At 28.8% G+C, this 13,703-nt stretch overlaps 1 protein-coding gene across 1 annotated transcript in view; it reads left to right on the top strand.

Moving 5' to 3' along the window:
- Positions 1-13,703, top strand: part of LOC117167998 (zinc finger protein 287-like) — a 95,672-nt gene that overhangs the window by 43,892 nt on the left and 38,077 nt on the right. Inside the window, exon 5 of the mRNA XM_033353309.1 lies at positions 1,787-2,063. Coding sequence (XP_033209200.1) covers positions 1,787-2,063 — 277 coding nt within the window. The remainder of the gene's footprint in view (positions 1-1,786; positions 2,064-13,703) is intronic.

Genomic DNA, 13,703 nt, shown 5'->3' on the forward strand with positions numbered 1-13,703 from the left:
AATTTTTAAACTAAAAAAGTTACAACTTTTTGTCTTAAGAAAAAAAGATGCGCAATCAAATTTTACATCCATATATATCTTTTGAAAATTAAAATTCGAATAATGGATCTATTTTGGTATAAATTCATCTATTTAGTAGAAAATTAATCTTCTTGGTTGAAAAATCACATTTTTAATTAAAAAATTTATTATGGCCGGTAGAAAGTTGAATCACCTAATTAAAATTTCAAAAGATAGATTTTAAAACGTATTGGACCGTGAAAGAATTGTTTCACAGGCAAAGAAGTTTAATTAATTTTCATTTGTTTGGAACAAACGATTATTTAAACAATAAAAAAATGGTTTTTTCTGCTGAACAATTTTTTAGCGTAAAGTATAATTCGTAAAAAAAATTTATAACTCCATTATTGAATTTCGATAAACCGTTTGCGAGTAATCCATTTTTGAAAAAAATGATCAAGAACTTTGACTGTCAACAACATTTAAAAAAATAAATTTTTTGCAAAAATATTTTAGAGGAGTTATTTTGGTGTAAAAGCGAATCAAAAACTGTATAAATTGATTGAAAATAGAACTATCGATTTAAAAGTCGCACACTTGAGATATTTTGACCCTAATGAATATCGTTGAATATCTTTTATATTGCAATATAAATTATAAAAGTAAAAATGTTCTATTATTTTTGAAGTTCTTTTGAATTTGTTACCACTACTTATTTTTGTTCTGAAAATTTATACATTTAATGAAAAATAACACAAAATATTCCTCAAAATGTTTGAATGAACTGCTTCAAAATTCGACATTTTCTTTTTTGTATTGCAAAACTTTCCGCATAACTTTTACAGCAATGTATTATTGAAATTTTCTAAACATATCGAAAAAGTATATCGGGGCACCGGTCGGGCCCCGAACGGGAAAAATGTGGTCCCAATAGGGTAATCTGTCTAGTGCCAGACCGTAAATGAAACGCCCTACCCGACAGGGCCCAGATCTAGCCACCCAAAATAGGGGCCCGATCTGGCCCAGATATGGCCCCTTTAATTTTTTATTTCCATAATTAGCTAAATTAAAAAAGTTCTTTGATAACATTTTTTCCAGGCATTGTGTTTTACAAAAGTTCAGTTTTTCAATATTCTGCATTATTGAACTGTTTTTATTCCTTAAATTTATCGTTAAGAGTTTGCATTTCGGAGAAAACTATTATGTTTAATTATTATTATTATCGCAATGTACTTTTTCCTCTTAACACTTCAAGTTCGGTTTAAACAAAACAATATCATGACGACAACAGCAAACTGGACATAATCTTGTCTAACGTAACCCGACAAGAGATTTTTCCGACGCGAGCCACACAATCTGCCCCCTTGCGGCCAAATGTGGAAAATCCGATCAAGCCCACATTGGAACTTGGGAATAAGTTGCGCAAATTCTGCGCGGGAACTAAATAATATCTCAGGGATTTACTATATATTAAGGACTCAACTATTTTTTTTCAATTCAACTGTTTTTTAATGCAAATTAAATTTTCCTTGCTAAGATATAAACTATTACATTTTTTGTTTATAATTTGTCTACTTCAATTTAATTTGTTTGTTTAAAGATTCATCTTTTTGGTTTCAAATTAATTTTTAAACTAAATTTTTAAAATTGATTTAGCACCTTTTGATTTGGTTTCCACGAGTTAGCACCTTTACCTTTGATCTCTCTGAGATAGAGCCTTATCATTTGAACACATTGATTTGATCAAACTTGGCACTGATAATGCGTATTTTGATAACGCCAATAGGTTCACGCCAGGAGATCGCACAATGGAAAGAGGCCATTTGCTTGTGAGCTCTGTAACAAGACTTTTGGGCACGAGATAAGTTTGACGCAGCACAGAGCAGTTCACTCGGCGGAAAAAGTTTTCGAGTGCAAACAATGTGGAAAGGCGTTTAAAAGATCGAGCACTCTCAGCACTCACCTTCTCATCCATTCGGACACGAGGCCATATCCATGCCAGTTTTGCGGCAAACGTTTTCATCAAAAGAGTGACATGAAGAAACACACCTACATACACACAGGTAGGTTCTTCATATTCTAATACCGTAATTTATAAGAGCGCGGCTTGATCTCGGATGGGTGACCGTTCTGGATTGTCGCTTAGCAGTGTTTTCACTGCGTTTAAATAATTTTATTTCATGGGGGGGGGGGGGTATGTGTAAAGTTACAAATTTTAGGGAAGTCAATGGAGGTTCTAAAATATTTTCATATTCAGGACTTCGCACTTTTTACTCTTCCGACCTTTTCCCCTTTTTTAATGAATTCTTCGTTTTTCCCATGTTTTAAAGAAACGTCCCCCTTTTCTTGTTCTTTTTTTGCTTGATTACGAACTGCGTTAATAGATACCAATAAGAAAATTTTATTATTTTTTATTAACAATTCTACGATTATATTTTGGGTTCAAAATTCATTTCGTTTAATTAAAACTTAAATTTTTTTGTTAAAAATGAAATTATTTTATTTAAAAGGCAGCTATTTGTTTAAACAGTTCTGTTTTGTGGTAAAAAATTCCTCTAATTCGTTAACATTTGAGCTACTTAATTATCTATTCATTTTTTTGGTTGAAGATTCATTCACTTGGTTGAAAATTTAAGTATTCCATTTTTAGAAAATTAATATTATTGGTAAAACAATCATGTTTCGGGTTAATTGTTCTACTTTTTTTGTTAAAAATTCTTTTTTTTTTAAATTGATTATTTCATTTAAAAATTCAGGTCTTGGGGTGAAATTTTTACAATTTTGTTAAAAATTCGTTTCTTTTTTTATTGGTTCAAAACTCATTTTTTGAACTTTAAATGTAACTATTCTATTTTTGCTTCAAAATAATAATTTTTAATTGAAACTTGATCTTCTCTAATTTAAAAAAATGAGTTTCTTGTTAAAAATTCTTCTTTTTTGTTGCAAATATCAACTATTACAAGTTTTATTGAAAACTCATTTTTTTGGGTAAAAAATGAACAAACTGATTTAAAGTTGAACTAATTTAAAAAAAAATTTGTTTGTTAAAGATTCATAAATTTAGCTTAAAATTTATATTTTCGGGCCCAAAACTCAACTGTCTTTCAGAGAATTTATTTTTTGGTTACAATTTTATATTTTTTGTTGAAAATTAAACTATTTCAATAATAACTATTTGTTAGAAAATTAACTTTTTTGTTGGATGATTAGGTATTTTGGATTAAAATTCATCCTTTTGCTATGACCATTTTTATGAAAAATTAACTATTTGTTAGAAATTGAACTTTGGTTCAACCTTTTTTCTAGAAGATTGAACTTTTTTCGAAAAAATTAGTCTTTATGGCTTGATCATTGAACTAATTTGTTATAAGTTCAATTCTCTAGTAGAAATTTGTTTTTCTCGCTCAAAAATTGAACTATTTTGTAGAGAATAAACTTTTCTGTTGCAAAATCATATTTACGGATCGAAAATAAAACTTTTTTTTGAGAATTCATATTTTTCATGTGAAAATTCAACAATTTAGTAGAAAGCTAAAATATTTGATTGCAAAATGAGCTTTTTTTGTTGCAAAATTATATTCTCGGGTTGAAAATTATTCTTTTTTTTGTGTGAAGATTCACCGATTTTGTAAAAATCAAGGCTGTTTAGTTGAAAATGATCTATTTTGTTGTAAATCCCAATTTTTATTTAAAAATTTCAACTTTCTTATGAAAAATTGAACTATTGGATTAAAAACTCAAGCTTTTTATGAAAATTTCACTGTTTGATAGGAATTAAAATTTTTAGTAGAAAAAGAATATTTTAAGTTGAAAATTCATCTGTTTCGTAAAAAAATTTACGATTTGGTAAAGAATTTAGGTATTTGCTTACAAATTTAGTAGACTATAAATTGTCTTCTTGGAAAATTCTAGTATCTCGTGAACAATCTTTTTAGGTTAAAAATTTATCTATTTTGTTGAGCATTCAATTATTTTTGTAAAATGTCTTATTTATTTAGTTCAACTGGTTAAAAATTCGTCTTTTGATAGAAAATTTATCTTTTATGGTAGAAAAGTCATCTTTCTTGATTGAAAATAATTCTTTTCATTGAAAATTCAACTTTTCGGGCTAAAAATTCTACTAATCTGTAGAAAATTTGTCTTTTTGGCTCGGATATTGAATCGCCCTTGTTTGAATATTAATTCTTCTTCTTTAAAAATTGATCATAGTTCCCATTTGAAAGTAAACATTTTTTTTTGTTGAAGATTTAACTGTTTTCGAACAAAATTTCTCATTTTGGTCTGATCCCTGAACTATTTCATTAAAAGTTCAACTTTTAGTTGGTAATACAAATGTTTAATTAAAAACTCTTTTTTTGTTTAAAAACTTGCATTTTTGCGCTTAAAATTTCTCTCTAATAATATAAAATCTTAAAAATTTTAAATGTTTATTATTGTGTTTAATGAGGTATTTACATTAATTTTATTCAAAATAATTTATCCTCCAATGGTCTCCTATCTTTGTAAAATATCATCCCATTCCCTTTCTTTTGAGAGTGTCTTGGGCTTCTATGATCATCAACGAGGGGGCAGATGTAGAAAAAGCCGAAAAATGATTATGTAATTCACGTAAGCCCTTTAACTGGCACTCTGCAGGAGGTTGTTTGAATTTCTGCAGTTTTCCACTTCCCTGACCAAATCTTCAGACGAATGCGAGCGCTTGCAATAAAAAATACAGCTGCAGAATATGTCAGGCATCACCTGCGGATTTTTTTACAGTTCGGCTATTTGGGGTTATTGGGGTTGTCTGTCGATTTCGTGTGAAAGGGAAAATTTAGCTTAATTTCACTAGGTGGGATTCTCTGTATGTTAATGTCCAAAAAGGACGTACCTGTGAGTAATAAAATAGAAGAGAATGTTCAGAGAATCAGAAGCTGGGAGATCAATTAGCGTCCGAACTTTATGCAGTAAATAATGTAACGAACCGTCTGGGTCAAGTCAGTACTGACTACTGAATAAGTGAATCCAGTCCAGTGGCTGGGACACATGTGTTACTGTATCGCAAGAGGGATCGTCGGCCCCACATTGCGAGCCACGCTTAGTAATAATCGTAATGTCTTTTTGGGGCACCCCTCCCTACATATCCTATCTCGGTGAATCTTTCCTCATATGGATGACTACCTCGATAATGGAACTCATCGGAGTTCTCCACTCGTTAAATAGAATTTCACTACTGTCAAATTGCCCCTGGAATTTTTTTTCCTTTTTTTCAATCAAAAACAATTTTTCCCCTAACAAAATTAGCTTTTTCAAAAAACAGTTGAATTTTTAACCAAATAGGTAATTTTTTAACCAAAAAGATTAATTTTCAACACAGAAAATAAATTTTCTACCATAAAATATAAATGCTCGACAAAATGAATACATTTTTAACCAGATCGTTGAATTTCCGAATTTTACGTGGGATTTTTTTTCCTTTTTTTCTACCAAAATCAATTTTTCCCCTAAGAAAATTAGCTTTTTTATAAAACAGTTGAATTTTCAACCAAGTAGATAAATTTCTAATAAAAAGATGAATTTTCAACACAGAAGATTAATTTTCTACCATAAAATATAAATGATTGACAAAATGAATACATTTTTAGCCAGATAGTTGAATTTCCGAGTTTCCCGTGAGATTTTTTTTTCCTTTTTTTCAATCAAAATCAGTTTTTCCCCGTTAAAATTAGTTTCTTTCTTAGAAAATAGTTGAATTTTGAACGAAATAGGTAAATGCTTAACCTAAAAGATGAATTTTCAACACAGAACATTATTTTTATACCATAAAAGATAAATGCTTGACAAAATGTATAAATTTTTAACCAAATAGTTGAATTTCTAAAGTTCCTGTGGGATTTTTTTCCTCTTTTCAGTCGAAATCAACTTTTTCCGATCTGTATCGTTAAACGAAATGCTGGGTATTCGGGAAGAGGTAGAGAATTTTTTTCACAGGGAGAAGACTGGGAATTTGAATAAGTGACCGGGATTTTTTATTAGATTGTTTTAAATGAATATTAAAAGTGAAAAATATGAAAATGATTTCTATGAACTTGTAGGTATAACTGGAAATTTTCTTGAAGAATTATTATAGTTCCGATTTTGGACAGCAAATTTTACAAGACAATTACAATTGTCACTTGGAAAGGAGAAATTTCGAAAATAATTATAATTATTATTTGAAACTCGGAATTTTCAAAAAGAACTATGTAAGTTTTTATAAAACAGGGACTTATGCAAGAAAATTTTAATTTTGAATTGGAACAGAGAAATGTCGGAAGAATTACAATTTTTACTTCGAGTAGGGAAATTTCGTAAAGAGTTCGGATTCTGAATTTGAACAGCGAATTTTCCGCATAATTTTTTATTTGGAACAAGAAAATTTTGAAAGGATTTCAATTTTGGACTTAAAAAGGAAAAGTTTCAAGAAGAATTATGATTCTCGTTTGAAACAGGGAATTTTTGAAAAGAACTATAGTTTTCACTTGGAGATTTTAAAAGGAATTTCAATTCACACTTAGAAAGAAGAAATTTTGAAAAGATTGATGATTCTAAATTCAAAAATCGAATTTCCAAAATAAATTACAATTTCGACTTGGAACAGGGAAATTTTGAAAAAGAATGACAATTTAGAATTGGAATAGAGAAATTTCGAAAAGAAATATGATTCTGATTCGGAACAGGTAATTTTTTAATGAACTATCGTTTAAACATGGAAATTTTTGAAAGAATTTCAATTTCAGAAATAAAATTTCAGAAATACAACATTTTTAAAAGAATTATAATTCTTATTTAAAAAAGGGAATTTTCCAAATGAATTTCAAAATCTACTTGAAACAGGGATATTTTGAAAAGAATTAGAATTTTCACATGAAAATGGAGACATTCCGAAAAGCTTTCCGATTCTGAATTGAAATAGTGACTTTTTAAAAGAATTATAATTTTTACTTGGATCACAAAAATTACGAGAAGAATTTCAATTTTCAATTAAAAAGGAGAAAATTTTATCTGCATTATGATTGAGATTTGGAACAGTGCATTTTCGAGAAAAACTATAGTTTTCACGTGGACATTGTTAAAAGAATTTGAATTTTGACTTGGACAGAAAAAATTTCGAAAAAATAAAAATTCTGAATTGGATCAGGGAGTTTTGCAAGATGATTAAAATATCAAATGGAACAGGAAAATTTCGAAAAGAATTATAGTTTTTATTTGGAATGTAGATATAGTGAAAAGAATTATGATTCTAAATTGGGAAATCAAAATTTTAAAACGAGTTACAATCTCCACTCGAACAGGGAAATTTCAAAAATAATTACAATTTAGCCTTGAAAACGGGAAAATTTCAAAAATAATTCTGATTTTTAATTGCAGTAGTAAATTTTCGAATAGAATTATAATTTGGACTTAGATTTAAGAACAAGGAAATTATGAAAATAATTCCAATTTTGATGTAAAAAAGGAAAAGTTTTGATAAGAATTGAAATTCTGATATAAGGAGTTTCAAAAAGAATTGAATTTTTGAATTGGAATAGAAAAATTTCTAAAAGAGTCATGCTTCTGAAGAACATCGAATTTTCCCAATGAATTAGAGTTTTGAATTGGATAAAGAAAATTTCGAAAAGAATTACAATTTTAAATTGGAATAAGGAAATTTATCAAACATTAATGATTCCGGAAGGGTACAACGAGTTTTACAAATAAATTACGTGTTCGGTTCGGAACCGGAAAATTTAATAAAAAATTATAATTTCGACTTGGAATGGGAAAACTTCGAATAGAATTATGGTTCTAATTTAGAATAGGGAATTTTCGAAATCAATTATATTTTTAATTCGGAGATTTTAAAAAGAATTTCAATTTTTACTCGGAAAGAAATAATTTCGAAAAGAATTATGATTATTCATTTGAACAGCGATTTTTCCCAAAGAAATTACAATTTTTAATTCGCACCGGGAAATTTCGAAATTCAATTATCAAACGGAACAGGAAAATTTCAAAGAGAATTTTAATTTTTATTTGGAATGATAAAATTTCTGAAATTATTATGATTCTGAATTTTCCAAATGAGTTAACGTTTCAAATTGGAAAATTTTGTTGGTTTGAAAATAATCACAATTATGATTTGGAAACGTAGAAATTCTGAAAAGAATTCTAATTCTGAATTGGAACAGAAAATTAAAAAAAAAATGATGCTATTAACTTAAAAAGGAGAAATTTTGAAAAGAATTTTTATTCTGATTTAAAACAGTGTTTTTTTCAAAACAATTACAATATCAAATGAAACATGAAAATTTCAAAAATAATTAAAATTTAAAGTCGGAACGGGGAAATTTCGAAAAGAATTATAACGCTGAATTACAACATCCAATTTCACAAATAAATCACAATTTCGACTTTGAACAGTAAATTTTTCAAGAGAATTTCAAATATCAAACGGAACAGGAAAATTTCAAAGAGAATTTCAATTTTTACGTGGAATGAGAACATTTCTAAAATAATTATGATTCTGAATTTTCCAAACGAACTAACGTTTCAAATTGGAAAATATTTGTTTTGTTTGAAAATAATCACAATCATGATTTGGAAACGTAGAAATTCTGAAGAGAATTTTACTTCTGAATTGGAACATAAAATATCCCAAATGAATCACTATTTCGACTTGGAAAAAGAAATTTCGAAAAGAATTACAATTTCTAATTGGAATGGGGAAACTTAGTACGCAATTATGATATCGAATGGGCACAACAAATTTTCTAAATAAATTACAATTTCGACTTAGAACCGGGAAATTTCGATAAAATTACAATTCTTACTTGGAATGGGAAACCTGCGAAAGGAATTATGATTCTGAGTTGGAACATCGAATTTCCCAAATGAATCACCATTTTGACTTGGAACAGGGAAATTTCAAATATAATTAAATTGTTGACTTTGAAATGGTTTTTTCAACTTGTTTCCGATTGTCTACATCGAAGCTTGATTCGAACTGTACATCCAAAAATCCCAGCTGCACAAATCGTGTTAAAATTCCCCCAAAATAGTCCCTCCAATTCTGGAACAAGTTTGAATGTTTTCGGGTCGAGATAAATCGGAGAATAGGATGCTGAATAGTCGAGGAACCAGCTAGCGTTCTCGACACCATCAGGTCAGGGGGTGAGTTGTGTTGCCTTTCTCAGGGTATGTTTGTCTTCGATATGCTATCCCTGGACGGCGAACAAGTGGTGCAAGAAAAAAAAGAGAACAGGGTTGGAGGGTGAGACACTTGACACTTTGGTGGCTTGAGCTGTGATGGAGCGAGAGTCGCGGAGGTGGAGTAGAGATCCTTCTCTACATTAGAGGTGGAATTTTCAGACCATGAGCGAGAGAGAAAGAGATAAAGAGAGAAAGAGTGAGGAAGGGAGAAAGAGAGAAAGGGAGAAAGAGGTTGGGAGGTGTAGACGAGGGTGAGTCAGGAGGGGTCTTGGGTCTGGGTTTTGTATCGTCACCATGGTAACCCTCCCAATGTCTTATCAAATTATCACCTTGTCCTCCCGGCTGCTCCTCGGCTCATCCTCCCATTTCGGCAGTCTCCTGATCTTGGCTGAGGAGGACTCGATAAAAGAGATAGATACAAAGCAACGGCGATGGTCACTTACTCTGCTAACAACCTATGGGACTTTGTTCTGTGTAGACGCTCTTGCGGATTCGAGGCGAGGGTAGCCGAGGGTCGCTTCGGAACATTTAATTCATTATTCAGGGGAATGAAAAATTCAGTGGACCTGCAACCCATCTAATGCCGACGGTCTGTCTGAATTATGGTCAAAATGGTCATTATGGGTTGGATGCTGCAGAAAGTTCCTTAATTTTCTCAATGATCTGCTAAGCGTTGCTAACCTTGGAGGAGGAAATTTGAAAAGAATAGAGGAACGTTGTTTTTCAGGGCAGTGTTACTCTAAACTTTTAAGAGTTTCGTTGATCTTACTTGTTGCTTGATTACCAGAAAAAGTTGTCTCTAAATTGAAGCCAAATTGGTTAATTCGGAAAAGATCACTATTGACGATTATCAGTACCTAGGGAAATTCTGGAAATATTCTGAATTTTTAAGGATACAATATTTGAAATGTTATTTTTGATTCAAGCCAATAAAACTTTAAAAATTGTTATGGCTTCCGAAGATATGGATGAAAATATCCGGTATCGTTGATCGCCGACTGAATCTCGACACATATATGCTTGGACATTTTGAGTAGAGTAGAACTTCCATTATACGGCTTTCGATTATCCGAGGCTCCGCGTTATCCGAGGCAATATTGCAGCTAAAATACTATTGCAAAAACCGACTAAAAAACAATTATTTGTATCATAAAGATAAATCCACATTCGTCAGTTGCTTACCTTTATTTGCTCAATGTTTATATTTATTTTTCTATTTAAAATATATAAAAAATAGATAACTTCCGAATTTTGTACTTCTTCCTCGGATAATCGAGGTTCTACTGTACAAAGTCTGTTGTTGAAGTAAAAAGTCTGAGAAATTCTTGAAATAACAAAAAAACTTCTCACTGCATGATTTAAAATATATCCTTTTTTGGTAGAAAACTAATCTTTTTAGTCGGAATTTCCTTTTTTTATGAAAATTAATTTTGTAACTAAAAATGTAACTATTCTAGAAGATTTATCATTTTAGTTGAGTCTGCATTTTTTTGTTGAAAATTCATCACTTTTCGCTTAAATTTCCATTTTTTGTTTCAAAATTAACTATTCGGCAGAGAATTTACATATTTTCTTAAAAATTTATTTCCTTTTGCGTCGAAACTTAATCTTCTTAGATGCAAACTTAAGGACTTGTTTAAATGTTGCACTTCTTAGGTCGAAAATATTATTTTTTTCTTATTTGGTTAAAGATACATTAGTTTAGTTAAAAATTAATCTCTTTTATGCAAAATTTAACTATTTGGTTCATAGTAAATTTTTTAAATAAAAATTTAAGTGATCTACTCAAAAATTCTACCATTTTATTGAAAAATTATTTTCGTAGGCTTGAATTCCAACCAAAAACTTACAAATATTTTGTTGGAAATTTGTCATTCTTGGTAAAAAATTAAATTTTTTGAAATTCATCTTTTTTTGTTTAATCGCATTTCTCTTCTGAAATATTTGACTTTTTAGTTAAAAAACTTAAATTCAGTTTTGAAAATTCCTGTGTTATGGTAGAAAATGAATGGTTTCTGTTTAGAAATATACATAAATATAATTTGTAGAAATGTTATTGTTTTTGGTTGATGATGAACCACTTTTTTGAAAATTAGTATTTTTTGGTTATATTCAACTGTTTTGAATTAAAAATTAAAACCGTTTTGGGTTAAAATATCAAATATTGCATTTATTGTTATAAATCCATTTTTCCTGGTTCAAACGTAAGCTGTTTTTTGAAAATTTAATTCTTTAGCTTGTAAACCTAAATCTTTAGTTGAAATTTCACGTTTCTAGTTAAAAATTCAAATATATTTGGTTAAAACTTGAAGTCCCTTTTTTTATTATACATAAATTTTATTGTTTAGTGTTTCATCATTTAAACTAAAAACCCATCTTTTAAATTAAAAATTTAAATATTCTCTTAAAAATTCGTTTTTTGGGAGTAAAAATTAATTTTTTAAGTAAAAATTCTCTAATTATTATATATTATGATTCAAATTATTATTATCAATTGTTTGGGAATGCAACTATTCGGTTAAAATTTATGTATCTGGTTGCAAATGTGTCTGTTTTGGGTGAATTCAAGTGTTTTGTATTAAAAAGTAAAATATTTTCTGATTGATAATTCATGGCTTTTAGTGAAAGATTCACGTATTTCATTGAAAATTGGTCTTTTGGGTAGAAAATTAATCATCTTGGTTGAAAATTCATTTGTTTTGTCAAAAATTTAACTATATTTGGTTGAAAGTGGAACTAATTGATTAAAAATTAATGTTATTATTGGAAAATTTATTATTTAAGTTAAAAATTTATGAAAATGAAAATTAATCTTTCTTAGTTGAAAATGACAATATTTGTTTGATAATCTCACTACTCCTGTTACAGAATAATCATTTCAGTTGAAATTTGTGTTTCTGGTTTAAAAGAAGTTGAAAATCAATTTTTTTTTAGTTTAACATCATTACTTTTAAAAGAAAATTTAACTATTCAATTTTTCGTTGAAAATTTATCTTTTTTAGTTGAAAATTCAACTATTTGGTTGAAAATTTCACTATCTTGCAAAATATTGATTATTTTCGTTAAAATTCATCTTTTTGCTTTAAAAGGAAAGTTAAAAAGTCTTTTTGAAGTATAACATTCTTTTCAAAAGAAAATTTTATTATTCAAATTTTTGGTAAAAATTAATTTTTTTTAGTTAAAAGGTCAAATAGTTGGTTTACACTTTCACTAATTAGTTGCAAATTTCACTATTTCTGTTAAAGATTTATTATACTAGTGGACATTAATTGTGTTTTTTTTTTAAATGAAAGCTGCAAATTTATGTTTATTTTTAACATATTTATATTTAAAGAACAATTTAATTTGTCAATTTTTGCTTGAAAAATTATCTTTTTAGTTGAAAATTCCACTATTTATGCTACAGATTTATTATTTTAGTTCAAATTCATCTTTTTGCTTGAAATCGAAAGTTAAAATTTCGTCTATTTAAACGTTAAATGATAATTTTCAAAAGAAAATTAAACTATTCAGATTTTGGGTAAAAATTGATCTTCTTTAAGTAACATTCATTATTTCTGTTGAAATTAATTTTTTAAAATGAAAATTGCACTATTGCTGTTGAAGTTTCATTATTTTAGTTAAAATCTATCTTTTCAGTTTAAACTGAAACTGCTTGATGAAAAATTAAATTCTTCTATTAAGAATTAGTTTTGTTGTCGTTAAGAATTCACAATTTCATATTGAAGATTCATCTCTTCGGTTCAAAAATTAATTATTCAAAAAAATTCTTTTCATGCTGATCTCAATTTAGTACATTCAATGATTTTTTTAGAGAGAATTAATTTCCCCGTTACACTCCTATTTTTGTGACAAATTAACCTTTTTTCCCGGTTTTAAGGGAATTTTCGGACGGAAAGTCTAAGTTGTCGTCTTTGACTTGAATTTATCATAAAACTGCAATTTTTTAATCCATTTTCAGTGTAGTCAAAATCAAAAATTATCAGGTGGAAATGATTTCTCAAACATTGCTTAAGAAGGAGCCAATCTTAAATAAAAAGGTTATTAACAGTTTTGACTTTTCCAATTTGTACATCGATTTGAGAAAAGAAAAAGGGAATATATTTATTCGAAAAACTCACAAAATTGATTGGATCGTTACCCTCTAGCATAATAAAAAAATGTCCTAATGCATTTTTAGACCACCCTAAAGAAGCACCCTGATGTTTATACTTTTGTTTTGAAGGCAACAGTGTTTTGCGTCTCCCCAACGTAAAGAAGCACTCGTAATTGTAGAAGAGAAGTTTATTAACGTGAATGATTCATAATCATAAAACTTGATACCATTTAGTGCATAAAACGTGGTCGACCACTGCGTATGTACTTTTACTACTGACCTATTTCCCCCTTTTATATTTTCTTTTAGCCAGCATTCCCATTCCCCTATTTGTAGAATTCCGTCTTATTTGAAAACCCACCCTCGTAAAGTCGCAGAATTTGTTCCTCTGCTTCTA

This window comes from Belonocnema kinseyi, chromosome 2, assembly GCF_010883055.1.
Source record: "Belonocnema kinseyi isolate 2016_QV_RU_SX_M_011 chromosome 2, B_treatae_v1, whole genome shotgun sequence".
Lineage (NCBI taxonomy): Eukaryota > Metazoa > Arthropoda > Insecta > Hymenoptera > Cynipidae > Belonocnema > Belonocnema kinseyi.